General features: G+C 42.6%; 2 protein-coding genes across 5 annotated transcripts in view; one reads left to right on the top strand and one right to left on the bottom strand.

The window, feature by feature from the left end:
- Positions 1 to 11,821, top strand: part of LOC138947303 (collagen alpha-1(I) chain-like) — a 65,433-nt gene extending 53,612 nt beyond the window's left edge. The window contains exons 37-47 of the mRNA XM_070318752.1: positions 3,875 to 3,928; positions 4,650 to 4,721; positions 5,356 to 5,391; positions 5,648 to 5,683; positions 6,631 to 6,711; positions 7,493 to 7,510; positions 8,293 to 8,425; positions 8,723 to 8,832; positions 9,531 to 9,611; positions 10,315 to 10,536; positions 10,803 to 11,821. Of these exons, the coding sequence (XP_070174853.1) occupies positions 3,875 to 3,928; positions 4,650 to 4,721; positions 5,356 to 5,391; positions 5,648 to 5,683; positions 6,631 to 6,711; positions 7,493 to 7,510; positions 8,293 to 8,425; positions 8,723 to 8,832; positions 9,531 to 9,611; positions 10,315 to 10,536; positions 10,803 to 10,976 (1,017 nt within the window). The 3' untranslated portion in view covers positions 10,977 to 11,821. The remainder of the gene's footprint in view (positions 1 to 3,874; positions 3,929 to 4,649; positions 4,722 to 5,355; positions 5,392 to 5,647; positions 5,684 to 6,630; positions 6,712 to 7,492; positions 7,511 to 8,292; positions 8,426 to 8,722; positions 8,833 to 9,530; positions 9,612 to 10,314; positions 10,537 to 10,802) is intronic.
- A 213-nt stretch (positions 11,822 to 12,034) lies between these two features.
- Positions 12,035 to 25,927, bottom strand: part of LOC138947304 (cysteine sulfinic acid decarboxylase-like) — a 21,442-nt gene continuing 7,549 nt past the window's right edge. For all 4 annotated transcript variants that reach the window (XM_070318755.1, XM_070318753.1, XM_070318756.1 and 1 more), the window contains exons 3-15: positions 25,770 to 25,906; positions 23,913 to 24,006; positions 22,965 to 23,055; positions 22,219 to 22,325; positions 21,632 to 21,750; positions 20,481 to 20,615; positions 19,229 to 19,345; positions 18,364 to 18,428; positions 17,303 to 17,463; positions 16,350 to 16,467; positions 15,633 to 15,687; positions 14,306 to 14,395; positions 12,035 to 14,112 (exon numbers count right to left, since the gene is read on the bottom strand). In XM_070318755.1, the coding sequence (XP_070174856.1) occupies positions 13,918 to 14,112; positions 14,306 to 14,395; positions 15,633 to 15,687; positions 16,350 to 16,467; positions 17,303 to 17,463; positions 18,364 to 18,428; positions 19,229 to 19,345; positions 20,481 to 20,615; positions 21,632 to 21,750; positions 22,219 to 22,325; positions 22,965 to 23,055; positions 23,913 to 24,006; positions 25,770 to 25,906 (1,484 nt within the window). In that variant the 3' untranslated portion in view covers positions 12,035 to 13,917. The remainder of the gene's footprint in view (positions 14,113 to 14,305; positions 14,396 to 15,632; positions 15,688 to 16,349; positions 16,468 to 17,302; positions 17,464 to 18,363; positions 18,429 to 19,228; positions 19,346 to 20,480; positions 20,616 to 21,631; positions 21,751 to 22,218; positions 22,326 to 22,964; positions 23,056 to 23,912; positions 24,007 to 25,769; positions 25,907 to 25,927) is intronic.

Raw genomic sequence — 25,927 nt, 5'->3', positions numbered from 1 at the left:
CGAACTCTTGAAATGCTTTTGCCGAAAACTGGGGCCCGTTGTCCGATTTGAGCGTTTTGGGAATTCCGTGCTCGGCAAATATCTGCTTCATCACTGCGATGGTGGTCTTGCAGGTGTAGTCGTTTGGGAGTTTCCTGCAGACGAAGAACTTGCTGTAATAATCAGCGACGAGGATGTGTTGGGTGTTGTCCACTGCAAAGAAGTCTACACCCAAGACTTCCCAGGGCTGTGTCGGAATCTCATGAGGATTGAGTGTTTCCGGCACTTGGTTCTTTTGGTGCTCCTGGCAGATGGGGCATTGAGATGTCAGTTTTTCGATGTCCTTCGAGATACCTTGCCAGTACACCGAGGCTCGTGCCCTTAGTCTGGTCTTCTCTATCCCTTGGTGGGCTGCGTGCAGTTGTCTCAGCATCTCTTGCTGGAGGTTTAGCGGAATGACCACACGATCACCTTTGAGTACGATTCCATCCTCCACAGAAAGTTCGTCTCGGAATGACCAAAAACTGCGAATCGGTTCGGGGACTTCTTGTATGGTGTCTGGCCATCCGTTGATGATTGTTGGGATAAGCTTGCTCAGAGTCGGGTCATGTTTGGTTTCCTCTTGGAGTGACTTGGTTCTCTCCGTGCTGAATCTGACCTGGCCAACAGTGAGGTCGAGATCAATGGTCTTGACGTTGCCAGGGCTCGGCAGTCTGGACAGTGTGTCTGCTACTGTCATGTCCTTGCCGGGTTTATATTCGATTGTAAAATCATACTGCTGTAGTCTGAGGAGCATTCGCTGCAGTCTTGGGGGTGCTCTGACGAGAGGTTTGTTGAGGATCATAACCAGTGGTTTGTGATCCGTTTTGACGAGGAATTTCTGACCGTATAGGTAGGTGTGAAATCGTTCAACCCCGTAGACGATGGCCAAAAGTTCTCGCTCAATACAGGCGTATCGCGTTTCAGCGTCCGTCAGCGTCTTTGATGCATATGCTATCGGCTTTCCCTGCTGGAGCAGTGTTACGCCAAGACCCTTGATGCTGGCGTCTGTCTCCAGTGTTGGTGTAGCACTTGTGTCAAAGTAGACCAGCGTGGCATCCTCTGAGACTGCATCCTTTAGGGCCTGGAAGCACTTTTGATGGTGTTCACCCCAGATGAATGCTGAGTCTTTCTTGATGAGTTCTCTGAGTGCAGCTGCTTTCTCGGCCAGGTTGTTGATGAATGGCGACATGTATGTCACAAATCCAAGGAACTCTTGCAGTTCCTTTTTGGACGTCGGCGCTGGCATGGCTTTCAGGTCGTTGACCTTGTCAGGATCAGGATGCACGCCTTCCGGAGTGTATGTTGCGCCGAAAAATGTGATGGACTGCGTCTTGATGGTACACTTCTCCGAGTTGAAAACCAATCCATTCTCTGCTGCGGCTTTCATTAGGTTGCACAGGCTTTCGTCGTGCTCTTCTTCTGTCTTGCCGTAGACTACAACATCGTCTGAGATGCCGGTGGCTCCTTTCACGTTTTCAAGGATCTGATCCATTTTAAGCTGGAAAATATCTTGGCTGACCTTGAGACCAAATGGAAGTCTGGAGAAGCAATATCTGCCATAGGGAGTCTGGAACGTCGTCAAGAGCTGGCTTTCTTCATCGAGCTGAACTGACCAGTAGCCACTCTTGGCGTCTAGCTTGGAAAAGTAGCGACTTCCACAGAACTGATGCGTCAGTTCTTCAATGGTCGGAATCTTGTGATGTGGGCGTTTCAGTGCGAGGTTGAGATGACGGGGGTCAAGGCAGATTCTAAGCTTTCCCGACCGCTTCTTGGAGTAGGCGAGACTGGACACCCAGTCCGTCGGCTCTGTCACCTTTCTGATCACACCACTTTCTACCATGCTGTCGAGCTCTTCTTTGATCGCGTCTCTGAGAGCGATTGGAGTTTTTCTTGGTGCGTCAATGTGTGGCGGGACGTCTGGATCCACCACAAGTTTGACAGGGCCAGGCATCTTGCCAATTTTGTCAAACTGCTCCGGATTGTCTTTCAGCAGGTCTTGGACACAGGTGATCTTGTCCTTAGCTGCTGGGGGTGACGCTGAAATGCTGCAGTGCAGTGTCACGATTTTCAACTTTTCGCACGACGGCAACCCAATGATGGCTGGTCCCTCTACATCTACAATGTAGAACCCCGTTTCCTGCCACTCGCCTCTGTAGCGACAGGGAAACGTAATCTTGCCAAGGCAGGAAATGTCTGTGCCGTTATAGGCAGTCAGCTTCGTGCCGCCTTTCTCTTTCAAGATCTTGTTGATAGGTGTCCCCTCCTTTGTCAGTAGATCAGGGAACATGTCTCTAAACATGCGCAGGGGCAGTGTGTTCCCCTGTGCACCTGTGTCGACCTTGACGATGACGTTGTGTTGTCCGGCTCTACGTGGAAGTTGTGTTTTGAGTCTGACGAATGCTTCGTCACGTTGTTGGGGCGTTGAAGAGACTGAAGAGATGACGACCGGACTAAAAGTTAGTTCGTCGAAGTTCTCTTCGTCGATTTCCGCCTGCATCGCCTTGATTTTCGCTTCTGACCTCCGGTGATGTCCTCCACCGCGGTTGCTTGATCCGCCACGTCGTTGCCCGCGTCCATGTGAAGGGATGCGTGGAGACTGGTGTTGCTCGGAACGGCAAACTTTGGCAAAGTGATTATTTTTGCCGCAGGCATGGCAGGTAACACCATGGGCTGGGCATTCTCGTGGTTTGTGTCGTCCGCCACAGTTTCTGCAGGTAAGATGGGTTTGAGAGGGACGGTTGTTAGACTTAATGGTACTGATACTGGCAGAGCCGGCCATTGTTTGTAGCTGCTCTACATGTGATGCAGTAGCCTCGAACGTGCGACCCATCTTTACCACATCAGCCAACTTGACACCCTTCTCTTGTTCCAGGAGTTTCCTTTGGAATTCTTCAATGGGTGTGCTCGAGATGATCAATTCTATCAGTCTCTCCTCCAATTCTGCTGCAGCGTCAAAAACACACTTCTGTGCCTGGAGCTGCGCCCTTGTCACAAAATCATCGAGTGACTCTGATTTGGCCTGCCTCATGCTCATGAGTTTGAGCCTGCTCACACGAAAGTGTTCAGCTGGTTCGATCTGTTCACTCAATTTTTGGAAAACAATCTTGGAGCTCTTCTTTTCTTCATCTGTGAGGGTCATAGCATTGTACATGCGAAGGCCTTTTTCACCAATTTGGAGGAGTGTGTGGGCAACCTCATTCTCTTTCGGCACCTTCTTTGTGATAAAATACAGTTCTAGTCTTTGCTTGAACATTTTGAAAGACTCTGCGACGTTTTCACTGTCCCATACCATCTCGGGAACTTGTTTTGAAGACATGATTGGAGACGACTTTTCCTAACCGTAATCTGTGTAACGGTCGCGAACACGTGCTCGAGCGAAGAGGCTATTACTAACAACACAACAGTGTATTCAGCCCAAAAAAGTCCGATTGTAGGCTTCTTAACTAGATGCACACTCACGGGGACTGGATCTGCTGCTTGTTACCTTTTCCGCTGCCACCATATAATGTTATTTGTTGACACAAAGGCAAAACATGTTGTTCATGTTTTCAGTGGTTTATTCAGGAAGCTGCAAGCGTAGGAAGGCATAGCGCATGCGCGTGCATTATACGATACAGAGCTATGCGACATTTAGGTTTACTTATGTTATGGTTTCGTATACTCGATCGTAGTGTAGGCAATCATATTACATCCTCCTCCTTCCCCAGGTGGATACGAAGATAAGAAATAAATGTCGACATGCTTTATGCCAAAGACATTGTCATAGTAGCAGAAAATGAGTCTGTAGAATATCAAAAGTGTCTTGACTATGTACACAGTGATGACGTGTTCAAAACGATGACGTCATTTTCAGGGTCCTCTCGGAGAGCCTGGACGTCCTGGCCGCCCTGGATCTCCTGGCAGCAGGGTGAGTACATTATGCTAATTTATTCACAGTTGTGATTACAATGAATAGTCAACTCCAAGAGAATATTTAACTTCTCAAGGTCCAGAAATGACCTTCAATTTAAACATAGTTAAAATGCTGGTTTTCCAAGGAACTTAATTCCATACAACATTGATTCTGTTATATAGAATAATCATGGACATTTATTAATCGCCCCTTCTCACAAGAGCTCACGGCGATTTACATATTAATTTCTGCTGTGTGAGATGGAATTTTTTACACAATATATCACGCATTCACATCGGCCAGTAAATCTCAAGCCATTACGGCGAATATTTACTTTTCACGGCCTCTTATTCCAAGTCACACGGTTATTTAGTGGACATTTTTTTTATCTATGCCTATACATTTTTGCCAGGAAAAACCCACTTGTCAATCGTGGGATATTTAACGTGCACATCCCAATGTAGTGTACACGAACATATTACTGAATGTTGTGTAATCTGACTTTTGATTATGATGAATTGACACATTACAGTTTGCACTGTTATCGCCAAGGACATCTCTTTTGGAGGAAAGGGCAATTTGACATAGAAAGACATAATACATTTACATGAAACTAAGATAGAACTCAATCTATCGCAAACCGAACAAACACAAAGCAGATGCTTTTTTTTTTAACAGGGTTCCGTCATGTTCTTTTTTCTTTTTAATGAGTGTTCCGTTATGTTCTTTTTATCAGGGATCTGACGGACCTCGCGGACAAATGGGACCTGACGGAGAGCCTGGATCTGAAGGACCTCGTGGACCACCGGTGAGTTCGCAATTTCTACCCCTCTGTCTTTTTACTCCTGCATTTCTTGAACTTATTCCGAATGGTAAAAGCAATTCATGTAACAGGTTATTCTTCGTAAATGTAACATGTTTAAAAAAAAAATGTTATTTGCAATGGTTATTATTCCTAGCATTTGTGCGCTTGTTTTCCAGCTGCTAAAGTTATTTGTAAAAATTGGGTAATCGCTTCAAATCAACTCATTTAATTTTGTCCACGTGTGTCTGTTGCCTCTGCTACCATTTTGCCAATGTCATTCATATTTGTCATAAACATAACTATTGTAAGATTTAGATTTCTGGGCCATTTTCAGGTGGGTTTTTTTCCAGGATGCTAGAATAACTGGTATAGTGTTAAACTATGTTAATCATTATACACTCGACTTGTTTTAAGCTGTGCATGTTCGAGTATTTTTTCCCCATGCATTGTCTTACACCAGTTCCTCCTTTGGCAAAAGTCATTGGTGTGATGAACACTTCATCTTATAATCTACATGCTGACTGCATTTCAGCGTGTTAATTCTTGTGCTTGCCTGTGAGTGTTCATTGTGTTTATTCTTGTGTTTGCCTGTGAGTGTTCATTGTGTTTATTCTTGTGTTTGCCTGTGTGTTTTCAGGGCCCAAGAGGACCCGCCGGAGAGGATGGTCGCAGGGTAAGTGTGGGGTTACCCGCACTCAGAGAGTGTGTGTGTGTGTGGGTGTGGGTGTGGGTGTGTGCCGGTGTGGATGTGTGCCGGTGTGTGTGTGTGTGTGTGTGTGTGTGTGTGTGTCTGTGTCTGTGTGTGTGTTTGTGTGTGTGTGTGTGCGTGTGTGCGTGCGTGTGTGTGTGTGTGTGTGTGTTTGGAAGAGATGCGATACGGAGATGGACAGAGGTCATTAAATTGCTAATTACCAATTTCATTATTTCAGGGTCGTGCCGGCGAAGTCGGTCAGGCTGGACCCCCGGTGAGTACACGCCATTGCTATGTTTCTGTTTTATAATTAGTCAATATAAAATATTACGGTACGTTTCATCAACATATAAACGCATATTTGTCTAGAATACGATCAGTACGGTCATTGAAAAAAATATGATGAGAAAAATGACTGCACTACTTGTCTTCACACGCGCATTCCGAAGCTGATCCGATATTTTGACACATGATTACAGTTTTAGTCAGTAGACATCGAAAGAAGCATTTGTTTTAAATGCATTGGTAAACTTAACTAACGATGCGACGGACGCGTGTGAAGCATGTTTGAAGCAAATGCTGTGTGAAATTACACCAAGTGTGTTTGAGAATACTCCAAGAGAAAAACAAGGGTTCCCAGGTTAGTAATTAAATCCGCACGAAGAACCGACATTTTTCTTTTGGCTTGTGCGCAAGAAAATAGCATACCTTAATCTTTTGTTTGAAGCCAGAGAGAGAGAGAGAAAGTAAGAGAGAGAGAGAGACAGAGACGAAGAGATATACAGACAGACATACAATCCGACAAACATGCAGACTTGTAGTGAATATTAACTTTATCATAAAACGATAGAGGTTGTAGGCAAGGTCTAATCGTCGAACCTGTGATTTCTGCATTGTACAAATTCTTAAAAACAAACACAAGCAAAAATCATTAAACATGGAGAGAAAAAAGCATGCCCGCACTTTTAATCAGTTCAGTCTGTCGAAATTGAGATCTTGGGACAGCACACCCACATACCGATATTGAATATATGAATTCAGATGTGGATGGAGCAGTGAATGCAGAGATGGTGCGGTGTGAGAGCACACCGGGACAAGGAACAGGTGTTAGGACAGCTCACACACACGACCAACAAAATAAAATTAAAAGGATCATACATGAGTTTATTTTGTTTTGTACCATGAAGTGGGGAGCTGATGTGACTTTCTACCTGTGTACAGGGTCCCCCTGGCCAGAGTGTGTACGCCAGCGCCATGACCAGCTGGTTCCAGGGATCCGCACCAAAGGGACCTGGCTTCCAGGTGAGTTGGATATTTAGTTTTACTGTGGACGAGTGATGGGTTAGCAGCGATGATGACGAGGATGATGATGATGATGATGATGATGATGATGATGATGATGATGATGATGATGATGATGATGATGATGATGATGATGATGATGATGATGATGATGATGATGGTGGTGAGGAGGAGGACGAGGCGGAGGAGGAAGATGAGGAGGAGGAGGAAGATGACGATGAGGAGGAGGAAGAGGATGATGATGATGATGATGATGATGATGATGATGATGATGATGATGATGATGATACTTGCACATCCTTGCTCAGTTTACAAACACTTGTTAATTCACAGGGCTCAGTAATGCACTGGTAAACTAACAGGGGTATGGAAATTAGCTTACAGCAGGTGATGATTTTGACGAAACAAAACGGCTAAGGTTGTTCATGTAAAAACCGCAAGTATTTTATAATAGCAGCTCTGATGTTATGAGGTTAAAGCAAAAATGTATATCTTCTCTTCCAGAAAAATGAGTAGAAAGGGATGCAAAATAAGCGATACAAGATTAAAGGGTCAAAGAGAGGATTTACATTTAAGTTTTGATTGCATTCAACATATGTTTTCAGCTATGATTCTTTTATGAATTGAAACATGAATGGTGTTACTATTTAACGGCATTAAACGGGAAATGATTGAGCTTCAATATGTTGGGCTTGTGTTTGATGTACTTTCTATTTAAATTAAATTGTTCACATTATTTGTCAACATGTTAACAACAGTGTTTGGGTTATTTTTGTTTCAGGGCGACGCTCCCCCTGAGGTACGTACTCTGTTCTATCTCAGGATGCCATGGAAACGTTTTAGCAGCGGCTGTATCTTTCTGCCTGGCGTTATTTATTTGTTTTACAATTTGTTTAATTACATGTTTTTATTTGGCGCGGAAGAGGAGCGGTTTTAATTATATCGCTAATCTTGAGTAATTTCTATTGAACGTTTGTAGAAATTTCAGTTGAAGAATCGTTTTAAATATTATCGCTGAAATCGAATTGCTACTATTGTATGGAGCAAGAAAGACTGAATGACCTAAGAACAAATACAAGAAAGATAATAAAAGAAAGAAGGAAAGAAAGAAATATAGACGGAAAGAAAGAAGGGGAGAAATTAAGAACGAAAGAAAGAAAGAAAGAAAGAAAAAGAAAACATTTGAAAATAGAACGAGCGTAATCAATATGAAACAAGACCTTGGCAGCAACAACAAAAACTGAAATATGTTGCGCCACTTCCTGTACCTTATCTGAACTAAAAATAATATTCATGCCCGTGTCATTTTAATTTTTTGAGGCAATCTGTTTGAACCGGTTGTCATGTGACCCTGTAAAAGAAATCTGCAATCCAAAATATGTGAACGATAACCAAGTCAAGCTCCTTCTGTTTGAAAAGATTGAATATAAAGACATAGATGTGAGCTTTTTGTGTTATTTCCAATAAGAAAATTTAGGGAACACTTTGTTATGTTTTCGTGTTTGTTTGTTTGTTGTTTTTTTTTTTTTTTGGGGGGGGGGGGGGAGTTCAGATTGTAAAGAGCATGTGGGTGTTGTATAGGCTCGCAACACCGTCCAAGCACTGAAGGAGGTTGCAGAGGAGATCCAGAGACTGAGATCACCCACAGGGAAACGTGAAGCTCCTGGAATCACATGCAAGGACATCGCCCTGGCTGATCCAAGTCTGAAGAACGGTATGTTACAGGGATTTCATTTCATTTTTCATTTCACTTCATTATCCCAAAGCTGGGAAAAATGAATGAGGCCGCGTTGAAACTGTGCATTGGTAATTGTGCCCAAACGCACAAAGGAACTTGGATTTTGTTGTTGTGGTTCTTCTTCTTGTCTTTGTTTTTTCTTTGCTGTTGTTCACAATACTAAAATACCTCAACTATCTGTCTAGTCAAAATGGTTGCTGTAGTGTTATTATTGTTTCTCTTATTTTGGATTGGATTGTAATATTACCATTGAATTGATGCATATCTTTTCAGGCTACTACTGGATCAATCCCAATGGAGGCAGCATCAGTGACGCCATCCGCGTCTTCTGTAAGATGAAGGCAGAGAAGACACAGACCTGCCTGGAGTCAGCCACACATGAGGTAGACTTTGGTCCAAACAATGTTTTATGTTAGGTAAACAGAAAACTCAAATATGTTTTTCTGATGACAAGGCCAAAAACAAATAGGGACGGTAGACCGGTGGCTTCTTCAACAGTTCTAGAGTCAGGAAGAAAAATAGCGTCGGTCGGGGAATCACAAACATAGAATCGTGTATGTTTGGCCTTACTTATTATTGCTATTTACATCCATAGTTATAAAAACAGCAACGAGCTTACGGTTTTTATACGTTTAAGTCGTGTCTTTCTAGCATAATTACAACCAGAGATAGATATGACTATGGTGAACGGCCAAGTCATTACTTAAAACAGTGAGTCAGGGGTGAGTTTCGTCAGAAAATGACTGCTCGTTTACTTTTCGACATAGCAGGTTGTTGGAATTAAAAATGAAGGTTCAAGTCCAGAAAATCTGAAAACTATGTCTTCAATAGCTCTTTGGCAAGCTGTTGTCATTGTTTGTGTCTTTCCTTTGACTATACAAAACACAGTGTAAACTGACCGTGTAGATTGAATTCATGCTCAAGCGGTTTTGGTTTCTGTCAAATTCTAAACGTTTTGTTCTTATTAGCTTTAAGAATGTGCATCCTTTCAAAAGAGTGCATGTGCCTGATTGCCCCTGGGTTTGTATCCCCCTTATTTTTGAGACCAATTCTAATTGCATTCATTAATGTTTCATTGCAGTACGATCACAAGAAGTGGGAATTCACCCAGCAAGAAGAGGGTGTCTGGTCCTTTGCAGCTTCTTTCATCGAAAAGGAAGTGGTAAGCAATTTGTATTCATTGTTGAATATCTCAAGCTGTCCCTGTACTTATCACTCTATCCTTGCCAACACAACTTAATGTTCATTTTTTATGCAAGCATGTTTGACTTTGGCAACGTCGGGTACCATTCTTACAACAGGCAATAAAAACATCAGTGAGCAGGCGAAATGAATATGATGGAACCTTTTTTTCAGAGAGAAATTAGCACACGCACTCACGCAGAAAAAGAGAGATAGACCGACAGAGACTGTCGCAGACAGACACACACAGACACAGACACACACAGACACACACAGACACACACACACACACACACACAGGCAGGCAGTCTGGCAGCTTATCCATAATCATGCAATGGATAGCCTTTCCTACACACACACACACACACACACACACACACACACACACACACAGGCAGGCAGGCAGGCTGGCAGCTTATCCATAATCATGCAATGGATAGCCTGTCCTACCAGATGAGCATGCAGACGTTCAAGAAAAAATCCGTCAGCCTTCTATCAACACTTATACATTGATAAGCTTCCATTTGAAACTGTTCGGTTGTCATCGTGGATTGAAGCTTCCATTTGAAACTGTTCGGTTGTCATCGTGGATTGACGCCTGATCAAAGTATCAGTGAAGCCCGACGGAGCATTGAAACGCCAACTTGATTGAAGTACAATATACCTTTCGCACCTGCTTACAGTTTGACTACGGCAGCCACAAGTCTCAGATCAAGATGCTGCAGCACCACACTGACAACGCGCGCCAGAGGATCGTGATGAAGTGTATGAACACCGTAGCCATCTACGACAAGGCAGCCAACGGCTACGACAGGGCCATCACCCTCACCAGCTTTGACGAGGAGCTGATGACCGCCCGCAGCAAGCGTCCGTTCAGATACAGAGTGCTGAAGGACGAATGCCAGGTCAGTTTTGTGCGTGGGGATGGAGGGGGTGGGTGGTGACGGTGTCAGTGTGTTGGTGAGGGGAGGGTCTGTGTGTGAGTGTGTGTGTGTGTGTAAGTTTGAAGACTCAGCCTCCTTATCATATGATATCGTCAGCCCCAAAGACTTCTATCCATCAGATCTCAATTGTGGAACTGTGGAAGTGTATATACCCGTCTCAGATGTTTTTGAATTTTTGAATTTGTTCTTTATACATACATACTTTTCTTTGGCTTGTTATTTTGCAGGAAATGGATGGCAATACTGGCCAGGCCGTGCTAGAAATTGGAGGCGCCAAGCAGATGAAACGTCTGCCTATTCTGGACGTTGGGTTCGCTCAGCAATCGGAGGGACAATTCGGCCTCAAAATAGGCCGTGCCTGCTTCTGGGAAAAAGGCGGCAGCAGTAGGAGGCGAAAGTGATTGGCTAAGGTGGTCATGTGATTCTCGCTGTTAATCATTCATCATCCTCTAGGTCTCGATCTGATCCAGCATTCAGAGACTGAGGTATCATCGGTTGTTTTTTAAACTTTTTTTTTTATAATTCATCAAAAATGACATTGTTTCAATTTTTAATTGTCCTTCAGATCATGATTATATTTCCAGTTTTGATTTCTGTGTAACGTTTTGTATGTATTTGCTAGTCGGCGGCACATTGTTTTGTCTGTTTTTGTGTGTTTATGAAAGTTGTGTATTATGAAACCTGCATTTACTAATACTAAGTGAAAATGTACCAAATGAGCGATCTGATACACCCTTTAAATAAAACATCAGGGAAATATTCTAGTCCTAGCCCTGGAGCTTTCTACACCATACACGTTTGCAAGATTCAGTTATGATTTTAGACCTGATTCTTCGAGACAAGATTAAACATGCAACGTGTAAAACAATTAAAAAAACCTCATTTGTCCATCCTGCAATGATTCATGACTAAACCTTGGCTACAATGTAGTTTGTCACTTGATATTCAAAAGGAAAGCTGTAAAATGGCATTCAACACACTGGTACAAGCAGTGCTGTGATTTTAATATTCATGTCATGCGGCCAGGGCATTATATTTTATATTACATCATTTGAAGGGTGTACATTTCATTTTATTCCCGGAGCATTGTATATAACATCGCGTGCGATTGGCTGGTCGTTGATACGCGTGAGCAGCTGTCACTTGATCATCAGAGTTATCCGTCCAGTTCTTTTGATAGAATCTTTTTATAACAGTCTTTTGGGCAACTGCGACAGTAATTTTAATAATAAAATCTCGAATTTCACTTGCTTTGTGGTATTTTATGTTAGTACGTGTTCTCTCTCTCTCTCTCTCTCTCTCTCTCTCTCTCTCTCTCTCTCTCTCTCTCTCTCTCTCTCTCTCCCTCTCTCTCTCCCTCTCTCTCTCTCTCTCTCTCTCTCTCTCTCTCTCTCTCTCTCTCTCTCTCTCTCTCTCTCTCTCTCTCTCTCAGAGGCACAATCACGGCACTACCATGATGTGAGCTGACTTGAATTTTACTGCTGCGTGCAAACGAACAAACAAGCAAACAAACAAACCAATCTACAACAATACACCAGACAAAAGGACAAAGAAAATGTGTCCACAAAGTATTCTGTTTAAAATAAGATTACAATGCATTATATAAAATGAAGATGAACTGTGATGTTTACAAAAATTATACCCTAAACATCCTAAGAGGAATATAATACACCTTCATCAACACTGTACACTGCCAACAAAATAATAATAATATGCACAAAAAGATGCCGAGCTCAGCCTGTAAATTCAATGTGATTAGAAAAAATGCTTACGTTCAGAAAAAAGAGATTAAGTATTATTTCTTTCTCACGAACATTAAAGTCTCGCATAACACGCAACAAACGTACAACCTTCTTCTTCTTCTTCTGCGTTCGTGGGCTGAAACTCCCACGTACACTCGTGTTTTTGCACGAGTGGAATTTTACGTGTATGACCGTTTTTACCCCGCCATTAAGGCAGCCATACGCCGCTTTCGGAGGAAGCATGCTGGGTATGTTCGTGTTTCTATAACCCACCGAACTCTGACATGGATTACAGGATCTTTTCTGTGCGCACTTGGTCTTGTGCTTGCGTTTACACACGAAAGGGTATAAGCCACTAGCAGGTCTGCACATAAGTTGACCTGGGAGATCGGAAAAAATCTCCACACTTAACCCACCAGGTGGCCGCGGCCGGGATTCGAACTCTCGACCTTCCGATTGAGAGGCCGACGTCTTACCACCCCGCCACAGCACCCGTCCAAAAACGTACAACCAAAACATGTCCCTTTCTGTAATTTCAAAACAGCCAAATTGAGTATTTTCCAACACGTTTTGCTCTAGGATGATTGACATTTTCACAAACATTAGAAGTTCAATGCTGATTATAAGGAATGTGTTTGATATCACATTCAAATTAAACAATCTCAACTCTTCAACCTCAAAAATAGCTTTTCAATTCTGAAATCTTGAAAACTGGTGAGAGTTCACTGCAAAACGAACTGTGTTTTTGAGTTTTACTGGGTATACAGAATACTACTCAGTGTCAATGCCACGAGTCTCAGAGATGAAAAAAACACACGAATCAAGAGCGGTATGTGTGAAACATGCGCTGAATAAATAGCTGTAGCAATAAAGCTTGCCGTGAGGCCTTGTTGATGAGCGCAACTTTGTAGATTTAAGTAATTACTACCAAGCCCTAATTAGCATCCAAGCCGAGCAACTATGTCACCTGCATAATCATAGTGTTCTGATTGGCTTGTACCGATCATGAAAGAAACATACAACAGTACATTCACAGTTGTTGAAATGAAACGTTCACACCTAGTACAAGGGTCTCAAATGAGCTATAACAACGGAATAACCAAGTCTTCAGCATTGAGATTCCTGTAATTCGAATACTGCAAAGCTGGGTTTGAATGAAATACAAGGTTATGATCACTGTGGTCACCTTCAGACACCTGCAGAAGAGCTCAATCTAGTGCAAACATTTGTCACGCAAGAAATCAGTTACTTACAAATCCTATACACAACATTGTATAATTGCTGGCATTCAATGACACCCGATCACAAATCTTGCAACGTTATTGAAAGAGAGAAAAAAAAAGCAAAATCGTCAAAGATCATTACAGAGACTGTGTTTATTTATTTATTTATTTATTTATTTATTTATTTATTTATTTACGAGGATTTATATCGCGCACGTATCTCACCACACAAGGCGACTCAAGGCGCATGTTACCTATTAATGCCGTGTGAGATGGAATTTTTTACACAATATATCACGCATTCACATCGGCCAGTAGATCGACTGCCTTTCGGCGCTGCATCCACCTTGAAGAACAATGATCAGTCGATGATCTATCTAGAAATCCTCGGCGGTAAGGGCATCCCCAAGGCGTTTTATCTCTGAGACAGTCAAGTCCATGTCGGAGAAATCGCAGAGCGGGTTGTGGATGATGATACGGAAAAAGTTGACGAACTTTTTGGGCGTCAGAGGCTGGTAGCCAATCATCATGGTGCCTTCTTTCATCATCTTGGCCTTGATCAGTGGGGCGACCTGAGGAAGTTTGAAACAAAACAAAAATCAGTTTTAAACATTGCTTGCATACACTCAAACGGTCTTAGCATTACAAGAAATGTTACAAAAAAATGAACTTCAAATTCGTGCAAGAAATCCAACATTGTTGTGGTGAAGTCTGTGTGTTTTTGGAGCAGCGAATGACGTATTGCAACCAGCAATGTATACTGACCTTGCCAACTTTAGCCCACCACTCTGGCGTCTCTTCCTTGCCCCGAAGGCATGGTGGTATGTACCAGAAGCAGATGTTGGTGCATTGAAACTGAAAACAAAATGATTTAATTTTTACTTCAATAACCTAATATCCCATCCCTACAAAAAATTAGGATCGCTTCCTCATTGTGGAAAGCTAACAGCAACAAGAGTCACCGGATGTGTACATGTTAAGGTGTGACCAGCCACCTGCACTTCTGGCACAATGACCGAGTTCTTTTACGTGCCACTGTGGTGACACGGGGGTGGGGCATGGATGCCGTCTCTGAGTCCGCACATAAAGTTGACCCGTATACGTCCGGGCCCGGATGCGAACCCGACCGTGATCCAAGGAACATAAGTCCAGTGCTCTATCAACTGAGCTACCGGACTTGTGTCATTACATCTCATTTGTGACCCTCCACCACGAAATGAGTCGCATGTCACCTCGCGCGGTTCTGCGCTAGGCTTAATATAAGTCCGCGGAGTGTCTGGTAACAGTGTGAGGGTCACCTTAGTCACAGGCTTATAACTCAAACAGTTGTCGCTCTTTTCTAAAACGGTTTTCACCACTGGATAGAGCATAAAAAACTCTTTATGAATATGTAAAAATATGAAAATCATGTAAAGGTGCCATGCGACTCATTCCGTGGTGGAGGGTCACATTTAGTAACAGGTGAATCAAATACAGGCGACAATTAGGGACGTATACCATAGGAACAAGGAACAAAACATGTTCACATATGTCGGTGTAATCAGCCGTAGCCAAAGTTGACTACAATCACCACAACTAATGAGAAAGAAATCATTAAAAAGCCAGCATGTCAAATGGAAAGCATTAATACGAATCAATCCACACAACTCTTCACAGCTGCGGATTCAGTCACATAAAGCAAGAGTGAACCGAATTAACAATTGATGACACAATGGTTAGTATTTGAAAAGAAACCAATCACTAATTAACAGAAAATAGATGCAGGATTGGCAACACGCGGGACAATATACAGTAGGAACAAAACTACACAATATTTTCACAGACGTTCGTATATCCCAATAAACTGTATCCAAACTTCATTTGATTGATCACAACTTATTAGTAAGATATTTATAAAGAGAGGGTAATGTTTTGGAAAGAATAGTATGCATAAATAACAAACCAGCCTTGAAATAAACGGACAAAACAACCGCTGCATGACTATCAAATCAACAACGTCCAATACAGGAGCCAACGTGGCATCAATCGCACGTACAAAATGGTGTACGTTTCAAATCCTCTTATCATCAACTGTGACAGGAGAAAAGTTTACCTCGGACAGCACCAGACGAAAGCCCTCACTCTCTCTCAAACGTCTTGTGAAGTAGCTGAAATCAATCAATCAACCAATCAACCAATCAATCAACCAACAAATAAATACATAAATCGACCAATCAATTCATCAATCAACCAATCAACCAACAAATAAGTCAATCAATCGATCAATCAATCATTTCAACTATTTGTTGTTTAAAAGAATGAAACCACTTAAAAACAAACGCTCAAAATGCAAACTCTATGTGTCAAAGTATCCCCTGTCGCAAAAGCTTTTACTTACTCGGTTTATCTTAGGCACGTTCAATTAATCAATCCATCAATCAATCCATCAATCAATTATTCAATCAATCAATCAATCAAACCGTCGACCAATCCAAACATGCATCCATTCAGTCATCCGTTTGTCAATCAAAACAAAATAAAAGGGAAACATTCTAGATACATGTATGGGTTGTTTTCTTGTTCATCTTCTTCGTTCATGGGCTGAAACTCCAACGTGCACCCGTGCTTTTTTGCACGAGTGGGTTTTTGCGCGTATGACCCTTTTTTTGTTTATTCTGCCATTTAGGCAGCCATATGTTAATCAGTTTCGGGGGACTGAGTATGACTGTGTTGTTTGAATGAACAAAACCACGACGAAAAACACGTCTATAAAAATGATCACCCCCTACTATGTGTCAAAGTAAATGCCTGTCACGACAGCTTTACTTACTCAGCGTTTTCATAAGCACGTTCCACACGTTCTCCCATACCGCTGTCACCCAGGGCTTTCCATTGCATCCACACTTTGACCGCGTCCGCTCTGCGTCCGCACTGCACACTTCTGTCACCTAGATTACAAATGAAGTCAAGGTCACTGGACTGAACTCACATAATTATTAACTTCAGTCTTCAAAAAACACACAAGAAAAGTATGTCGTTGGAACTTTTAATTATTGACAGAACAAAACGTTACGTTCACAAATATATCGATCCAGCGGTACAACAACATACCTTTCTCGTTTTTTTATTCTGAATTTTGGAACGTTGGCAGTTTATTTGTTTTTGGATTTCAGTCTTCAAACACTGAACGCACATCAGTCGTCATGCACCTCTGGCCATAAACTCTCTCAAATCGCCTCAAGAGCGGCAAAACAGACACATCAAAATGCTAACGTGCAAACGTGTATGATGCCAGGACTTGGCCAGCATAGGGCCTACTTTGAGAATAGTTCTGGCATCTGGCCTTGCCATTAAAAAGCCAGAACTGACCCTGTTTTGCCATGTTTATATGGGGACTGATCGAGTTCACGATTTAACCTCAATCTTCAAACAGCGCACAATAAAGGCAAGAATAATCCCCCCCCCCCTTTTTTTTTTACCCGGCAAATGTACTTTTTTTTCTCAAGAAGAGACCCAAAATACCCCTTTCAAATGCTGAATTTCAACAGCAGCGAGGGGGGGGGGAGGAGTGGAAGGCGGGGGGGGGGGGGGAGGTTGCAGGCACCAAAGACCCCGGCCCCCCCCCCCCCCCTCCACCCCCACCTGGCCAGCCCCTGTACACCTGCCTCATTTTAGAAGCCTCTCCCTCCCATACTCTAGGTCTAGTTCTGGCACGAGCAATTCATTACAATGTAGTATTTCTCTCAGACCTTCATTCCCAGTCTAGCTTTCCTCAAGTCTCACCTATATCATAGCTGGTGTCATACGGCTTGTCGGGCTGGAAAAGGTATTCGGCGTTCAGGCCGTTGCCCTTTTGTAGCAGTCCTGTCTCCTTGACAACGAATGCAGATGCTTGAACGGGAACGTTTGCCATCTTGTGGAGGTTCCAGGCCACTGAATCCCCCCTAACAACATCGCAATCAAACAAACGCACAGATCGTAACAACCATTGCAACACAGGAACACATACTCTTAACAACATGCATAAAACTATGAAGCAGGAACAATTAAGAGTAAACAGAAATTTGAGAAGAAGGAATGTGAAAAGACGATGAAATGGTAAACAGAGCAAAGAGGAAAGAAAGAAAAGATTACGAATCAATCGGAAGACTATTTTGTCTTATGGTACGGTTAAATCCCCACTTTTTCTGCGCAGAGTAGGCAAAGGAGGGTTAACAGTTAAGAGATGAACATTGCAAACCAGTAACGTTTCATCTACGGTACACACTTTCAAGCGAACAGACACACAGACACACAGACAAACCAAACACACAGATAAAAAGACAGACAGACACACACACACACACACACACACACACACACACACACACACACACACACACACACACACACACACACACACACACACATAGACATAGACATAGAACACTTTATTATCTCAACGAGGATAAACTCAGGTGTAGTGTATACAGCATTACAATAAACAACACAAAACGTAAGAACATAAATAAAATATCGAGGCGCAAATAGTCCACTCATAATAGTCAAGATTAGGACGACAATATCAAAACAAATCTCTCTCTCTCTCTCTCTCTCTCTCTCTCTCTCTCTCTCTCTCTCTCTCTCTCTCTCTCTCTCTCTCTCTCTCTCTCTCCGTCTCTCTCTCTCTCTCTCCGTCTCTCTCTCTCTCTCTCTCTCTCTCTCTCTCTCTCTCTCTCTCTCTCTCTCTCTCAGTCTCTCTCTCGCTCCATTCATATCACATTACGTCACAAGCACTGAGACACACGCACACACACACACACACACACACACACACACACACACACACACACACACACACATACCTGTCAACACCGCTCATCAGATGCTTGTACTTGTCCGAGAGGAGCACACCCCCTCCCCATGCTGCCTGCAAGTAACAATAATATATCACTGTTTAGTTGTCAGCATTCAAAAGTACATACAAAAACAAGTAAAGCACAATTTCATCGATACAGAAATGACTTTACCTTTACATGCAGAGCCGTCTGGCATCAATACTTTGAACGTTACATTCCGGATACATTTAACTGATAATTAATCTATCACAAATTCCCAAGTTCTGACATCCACACTTTGAATTCTTTATAATTCTAGAGCATTACTGTCTTGCTATCAAGTCTGTTCAAGTTCTAGCTGCATTAAAAAGGGTGCATATTTCCAGTTCAGTATCCTGACAACCAAGTCCGTTTACGTGCTGGCATCAAAATGTTTGAATGATTTCTAGGGCGCTATACTTTCTATCCTTTCCAAGTTCTCTCGTTGAAATTGTGCATACTTCTGGCAGCTATATTCTTGCTATCAAGTCTGTCCAGCTGAACATTAGGAAAAAATTTATGTTATGACTATTTTTATTTATCTATCTATCTAAACATATTAGTTTACTGATAAAGTTGGTTGATTTTAAAAAAAAAAAAAAGACTGTCCAGGCACTGATCAAGCTTTTTTTTTCTTTCTCTTTTTGTTTTCTTCTTCTTCTTCTTCTTCTTCTTCTTCTTCTTCTTCTTCTTCTTCTTCTTCTTCTTCTTCTTCTTCTTCTTCTTCTTCTTCTTCTTCTTCTTCGTGGGCTGCAACTCCCACGTACACTCGTGTGTGACCCGCGTTTGTCCCTGCCATTTAGGCAGCTATACTCCGTTTTCGGGAGAGCTACTAGTCAAACCTTAAACTCACGTCAGTATGCATCCAGACTTTGTGCTTGCTACAGACGTCAGCCACTGCATTCAGGTCGTCGAAGCATCCGAGCACTGTACTTCCAGACGTCGCCATGTAGATGAGAGGGATGTAACCCTGTTCGTGAACATTGAATTATTAAATGAAAAGACAACAGCCGGAGCAGCCCTTTCAGTTCCAGTGCGATTCCAGCTGTCTCTGTCTGTGTGAGACTCAAAGACTTTGAACACTTATTGAATGGGACGTTCCATTTAGCAGGGACCTATATTTAGATATAGGTCTACGCATTTAGTAACAACAATTTGAATCAAAAGGTAAAATGCAGTTATCGAGTGCACTAATAACGTCGCTGCCGATTATTTCTGTTCTGTGCTGCCGTTTTGCTCTGTTCTGTTCTGTGCTGTGCAGCAATGTTCTGTGCTGTGCTGTGCTGTGTTGTGTGCTGTGCTGTGCTGTGCCGCGTGTGTGTTGTGTGCTGTGCTGTGTGCTGTGCTGTGTGCTGTGCTGTGTTGTGTGTTGTGTGTTGTGTTGTGTTGTGTTGTGTTTTGTTGTTCTGTGCTGTGCCGGCTGTGCTGTGCTGTGCTGTCCAGTGCTGTCCTGCCCTATGCTACACGCGTGCTGTGCCGCTGTGCTGTACTGTATTGTTCTGTGCTTTGCTGTGCTGTACTGTGCTGCAGGGCCGGACCCAGGGGGGGGTTCCAGGGGTTCCGGAACCCCACCCCTGGAAAAAGCATGTACCTTGCTTTGACTTTTACTAGTTTTAGCACCAAAACAATGCTGCTCTTAACCCTCAAAACAAGGCCCAGAATGCACCAGATTGCACAGATTTTAACCGTTTTTCAAAATTTTTTCGGGGGAGCATGCCCCCGGACCTCCCTAGTTCGCGCGCCTGCTTTGCAGGCGCGCGCTTGTGGCTTCGCCACTTCGCTGATTTGCCCCCCCAAAAAAGGAGGAACCCCTCCCTTACAACTCATTTGGTCCGGCCCTGTGCTGTGCTGTGCTGTACGTATGTTGTTCTGTGCTTTGCTGTGCTGTGCTGTACTGTGCTGTGTTGTGCTGTACTGTCCTGTTTTGTTCTGTTACTGATGTTATGTAATGTTATGTTACAGTATGTTTTTCCTAAACTACTTATGCACCTGTCACTGACAATTGTCCATTGCGGTCACTAGTGGACACTAGACGATTTACAAAACGAATAACTTGACCTTGTAAAAGAGTGTACAACTGTCTTGGCATGATGAGCCATCCTTACCGCTGCCTTGTCCTTCTGGATCTGAGCGTCCAGGGCATCGGCCTTGACTCTTCCCTTGTCGTCTGTGGCGATCGGTATCACGTTGTCCATCCCAATACCCAGGAACAGTCCAGCTTTTTTCAGGGAATAATGCGCCTGCAATGTGACAAAACGGATTAAAAAAAACAACTTGACATATGGTTCACACAAGGCACAGTTGACACTGCTCAATCGGTTTCAATATAGTGCAGGCGTATTTCCCCAGCTGCGTGGGGTGGTCAGTCAAAACAAGGCGGCTGATGTTCTTGCAATGCGCATGGCATATCAGATAATCACACAAGGACAAACACTATATCAATAAAACACTACACTTTTGGGGTAACAACGAGATAGATTTGAGAAGCTTCGGCATACACGGCAATGATTTATGTTCCAGAATTCATTACAAAAGCCCTTATCGTTTCAAAGTTATTGGAAAGAAGGAACAAGACCACCAACATCAAGCTCCTCGGCGTGAAGTCAGGAATTAATCACACACATAAAATGGCATTTTTAAATAAACTTATCGTGACGTCAGGAATCAATCTCACACATAAAATATGGCATTTTGAAATAGATAAATAAACTTATCGTGACGTCAGGAATTAATCACACACATAAAATGGCATTTTTAAAGAAAGAAATAAACTTATCGTGACGTCAGGGATTAATCACAAACATAAAATGGCATTTAGAAGGAAAGAAATAAACTTATCAATTTACTGTAGAAAAGTTCCTAATATTTCAATGTTCACCTGTTAGTACTGATTTTCAATGGAGGATTTGAAGAGAATGGCGTGGAAGAGAACAATCGCATTGTTCCTCACATCCCTCTCTATGAACAATCGGATAATTTTCTTTAAGAGAGGAAGAAGAAGACCAAGAATAATGAAAACGAAGGAAGAGAATACTAGCGGAACCGCAGACACTCACAAATATTGCAGAAAAGAATGAAAACTTGCGGGTACACAAAGACAAATAAGCAGAAAGTGTAAAAGAATAAGCCAAAAGGTAAGTAAAGAGAGAGAAAAATTGACTAAATGTAAAAAGAGAAAGTCGTCACAAAACACAGATGAATTAAGCAGGCCGGCAAGGGCGTAACCCGCGAAACCAAAGCGGAACCGGAAGCTTACCTCATCTGACTGATAGAGTCTCATCTTGGGCATACCCCACAATCCTGTGTTGGCAATTTCAGGGCCGCACTTCCGGAATCTTGCAAGATGCACAGCCATTAGGTTGGAGAAGGAGCCACCTGTTTCGACGAGATTATAACATAAACAAGTTGTCCGTGCTGTTCGGACCAGCAAGTGAACTTTTTGTTTACAAATTACATTATGCAGGTATTGATTATTATTATTATTTATTATTATTATTGTTGAATTGTTTCTTGTATTGTTTTTGCTCTCCCTCACCCCTCAACTCCCTTTTCTGTACATAGTCTGATTTCTTTTTGTTTTAGTTCCTTTTATTTGGTGTTGAAAGAAATGTGTTTTTATTGTGTTTTTTAATTTTCCATGTACCCTCACGGGGTTTTATCGGAATAAAACTTGACTTGACTTGACTTGACTTGATAGTTTTTTTTCTCTAACTAAGTACTGACTTTAAATGACTGCTACACACACACACACACACACACACACACACACACACACACACACACACACACACACACACACACACACACACACACACACATACACACACACTGTCCGTGTCTGACCTGGACAGAAGATGCCCTCTCCATCGGGGAAACCAATCTTGCTGCTCATCTTCTCCATCAGGTATTTCTCAATCAGCACGAACACTGGCGCCACTTCATAGGTGTGGCTTGTTGCAAGACAAAAAGCAAATGAAATGAAAGATCATGTGTGTATATTATCCTTCTGCGACAATCATCAGCCTAAAGAGGAGTTTCAACACGTCTTTACCAGTCATTTGAAGTACCGGATTCAGTGATCTCAGGACAGTTCCGACGGAACCATTTCAGAAAGCTGACCTTTGGTCGGTGAGACATTCTTGCAATCGGGTCAATGTTTTCAAACTATATATATACAATGTAACGACACGTCTTCAATAAGACGTCGCTTAACAAGCAAAAGAAGACAAATAAAGAGATAATCATGCTGTATGACCTACAGAAGTCAAGCCGGGCACTGAACGAAGAGGACAAAGGCATGCAGTCACTGTGTAGTTTTCTTTGTGCGATTGTTTCAGCAGCGTGACAGCCGGCCTTGACCGGCCGTCGAACAACGTTCATTTTCAAAGTCATCTCACTCGTACTCATGGCCGTGTAAATGTTGCTCTCATTGTGTTCGTTGGCTAAGTTTGACTGCTTTACTTGGCTTGCTTGCCAAAATGTTTATTTCGTTCAGGTGAGCAGGACAATTTGGACGATTAGCGTATGGGTTGGCTGCTTTATTACTAGTTAGTTAGTAAGTTAGGACGGTTTCAACCCCTAGAACTTACATATTTGTGTTAAGAGCGTCGGTGAGCCAGGTACCAGTGAGGGAGTAGGGCTCCAGACCGCTGTACAGCTGGTTGTAGAAGTGAGGATGACCTCCAAACAGACAGATTGTATCCATACGAATGTGAAGAATTGTGAACACGACATTCCAATAGCAAAACGAGCAGAAGCAACAGCAGCAGCCGTAGCAGTAGAATATAGACAAATTGTATTCATAAGAGTGTGAAGAATTGTGAACACGACATTCCAATAGCAAAACGAGCAGAAGCAACAGCAGCAGCCGTAGCAGTAGAATATAGACAAATTGTATTCATAAGAATGTGAAGAATTGTGAACACGACATTCCAATAGCAAAACGAGCAGAAGCAACAGCAGCAGCCGTAGCAGTAGAATATAGACAAATTGTATTCATAAGAGTGTGAAGAATTGTGAATGATACGACATTCCAATAGCAAAACGAGCAGATGCAGCAACAGCAGCTGTAGCAGTAGAATCGTTAGTAGTAACAGAGGTAATAGTAGCAGCAAAGAGCTTTCCCTCGCAGATCCGGCCGTCAGGGGTAGACTCTTTTGGCTGCAGCAGTAACCGCAGGCGTAGAACTAGTAGAATAGTTAAAATAAAAGCGGTAGTAACAGTAGTTTTAGCAGCAAACTACATCTTGCTATGCGGGACTGGCATAATGATAGTATTAGTAGACTATGCCAGTTCCTCTGAAAACGGCGTATGGCTGCCTAAATGGCGGGGTAAAAAAACGGTCATACACGTAAAATTCCACTCGTGCAAAAAAACACGAGTGTACGTGGGAGTTTCAGCCCACGAACGCAGAAGAAGAAGAAGACTATGCCAGAAAATGTTAAATAGCAAACATTTACTTTCACGTTTTTCGTTCTTCCCTTTGTAATTTCGTCATCAAATCAGTACTTTCAAATTCTGGCAGAGAGTATGCTTACCTGTTTTAACGCTGTACTTGATGATTCGTTTGCAGTGCTCCAACATCTTGTCGGTTGTCTCGGGTTCTGATCCGATGTCCAGTTTCATAATTTTCTGTCCGAATGAATATAATTATATCAATTAGATAATATTATGAGGAGAAAAGATTAAACCATTCATTCAATTCCGGGAGTCAGAAAGAGAGAGAGAGAGAGAGAGAGAGAGAGAGAGAGAGAGAGAGAGAGACAGAGAGAGACAGAGACAGAGACAGAGACAGAGACAGATATAGCAAGAGAGCTGTAGAGAGCGACACAGAGAGAAAGAGGCAGAACAAGAGACAGAGTGAGGGCATGTTGAAAACCAATAAAACACTTAAACACACTTCGGAAAAAAGAAGCAAGACAAACTAAGGTTGTCATTCAGAACTCACAAGCAAAATGAACATTACAACATCCGTTACACAGGGGGGGGGGGGGGGGACATAATAGTATATGCATAAAAACCATAACATATACAATTCAACTAACACAACATTTCAAAAGTGCCAAAACAAACAGTTCAGAATCGCTCCGTCTGGAACTCCCTGCCGCTTGAGCTTCGCCAGAGCCCTTCTCTTGACGCGTTCAAGAGTAGGTTGAAGACTCAGTTCTTCCCGTAGTTGGCTGCGACTTTCATGTTCGACGTGATGTGTTGTGCCCCAAAAGACATTCTTGTGCTGTGCTCTGTGAGAGGTGTTTTCTTTGTGCTTAATATTATTTTGTTTGGACCTAGCTATTGGTGTGTACATTGTTGTTAAACAGTTGTTTGTTGTATGTTTATCAGGGTTTGCTAGTGTGTGATAGGGTTCGTGTCCGTCTGTAGATGTTAGTTTCTTTGTTAGTCCTGTGTTGACAACTCTTCGACAAGCGCTTAGAACTGTACCCACGGAATACGCGCTATATAAGCTTCCTATTTATTATTATTAGAATTCGCACAGCGAATAACAAAAATTCCGCAATAACAAGTTTTGGGAACTTGGCTTCAAGCAAGGTGAAGCATTTTTGTTAGAACAGTAACACATCTCATGTACGACCTTCCATTTTGAGAATCCGTCTACATTAAGACCTGCTTCTTACAGAATGTGTCTTCATAGTGTAAAGCAATTTCCTCTGTTTTAAAACTCACTCTCTTAAAGTCCTTAAATATTCATATGTCTGGACGTCTTTAAAGGCCCATTCTGCCTCGTGGATAAAGTTATGTTTACTGTTATGCAGACCTGGTCAGGCTTTTACACGGGGAAAGACCATCCCTCCACTTGGCCACATACCAAAAATCAACACCCTGACTGCTTGCTCGGATGAGACGAAAAACCGAGGTCCCTTCGTGTACACTACATTGGGGTGTGCACGTTAAAGATCCCACGATTGACAAAAGGGTCTTTCCTGGCAAAATTGTATAGGCATAGATAAAAATTGTCCACCAAATACCCGTGTGACTTGGAATAACAGGCCGTAAAAAGTAAATATTCGCCGCAATGGCTTGAGATTTACTGGCCGATGTGAATGCGTGATGTATTGTGTAAAATATTCCATCTCACACGGCAGAAATTAATATGTAAATCGCCGTGAGCTCTTGTGAGAAGGGGCGATTAATAAATGTCCATTATTATTATTATTATTATTATTATTATTATTATGAGTTGGAATTTTCCAGTGGATTCATTTCATATAAAGGAAGAGAGAGCACTCAGGCTGTTCATGTTTGGTATGTAAAGGTCTGACCAAATCTGAGACGGTGAGGCAAACGCGGTTTTCACGAGGCGGAATGGGCCTTTAAACAGGGACACTGCTTTGGTGGTGTGGGGGTGGGCTGGCCCGAGTGGGGTGCAAGGCTTCTACCTCTAACTCCTGGGGAATGTGGAAGTCGATGACTTTGGCTTTACGATCGGTTCCACCCTGCAGTGCCTCCTTCATAACCAGCTGGTTGAAGTCTTCCATGTATTTGATGACTTCCGGGTCAAGGAAAGGACTGCTTCCTGTTGTGATAATAAATGAGG

This window comes from Littorina saxatilis, linkage group LG14, assembly GCF_037325665.1.
Source record: "Littorina saxatilis isolate snail1 linkage group LG14, US_GU_Lsax_2.0, whole genome shotgun sequence".
Taxonomy (NCBI): domain Eukaryota; kingdom Metazoa; phylum Mollusca; class Gastropoda; order Littorinimorpha; family Littorinidae; genus Littorina; species Littorina saxatilis.
This window is presented reverse-complemented; position numbering and strand designations above follow the sequence as displayed.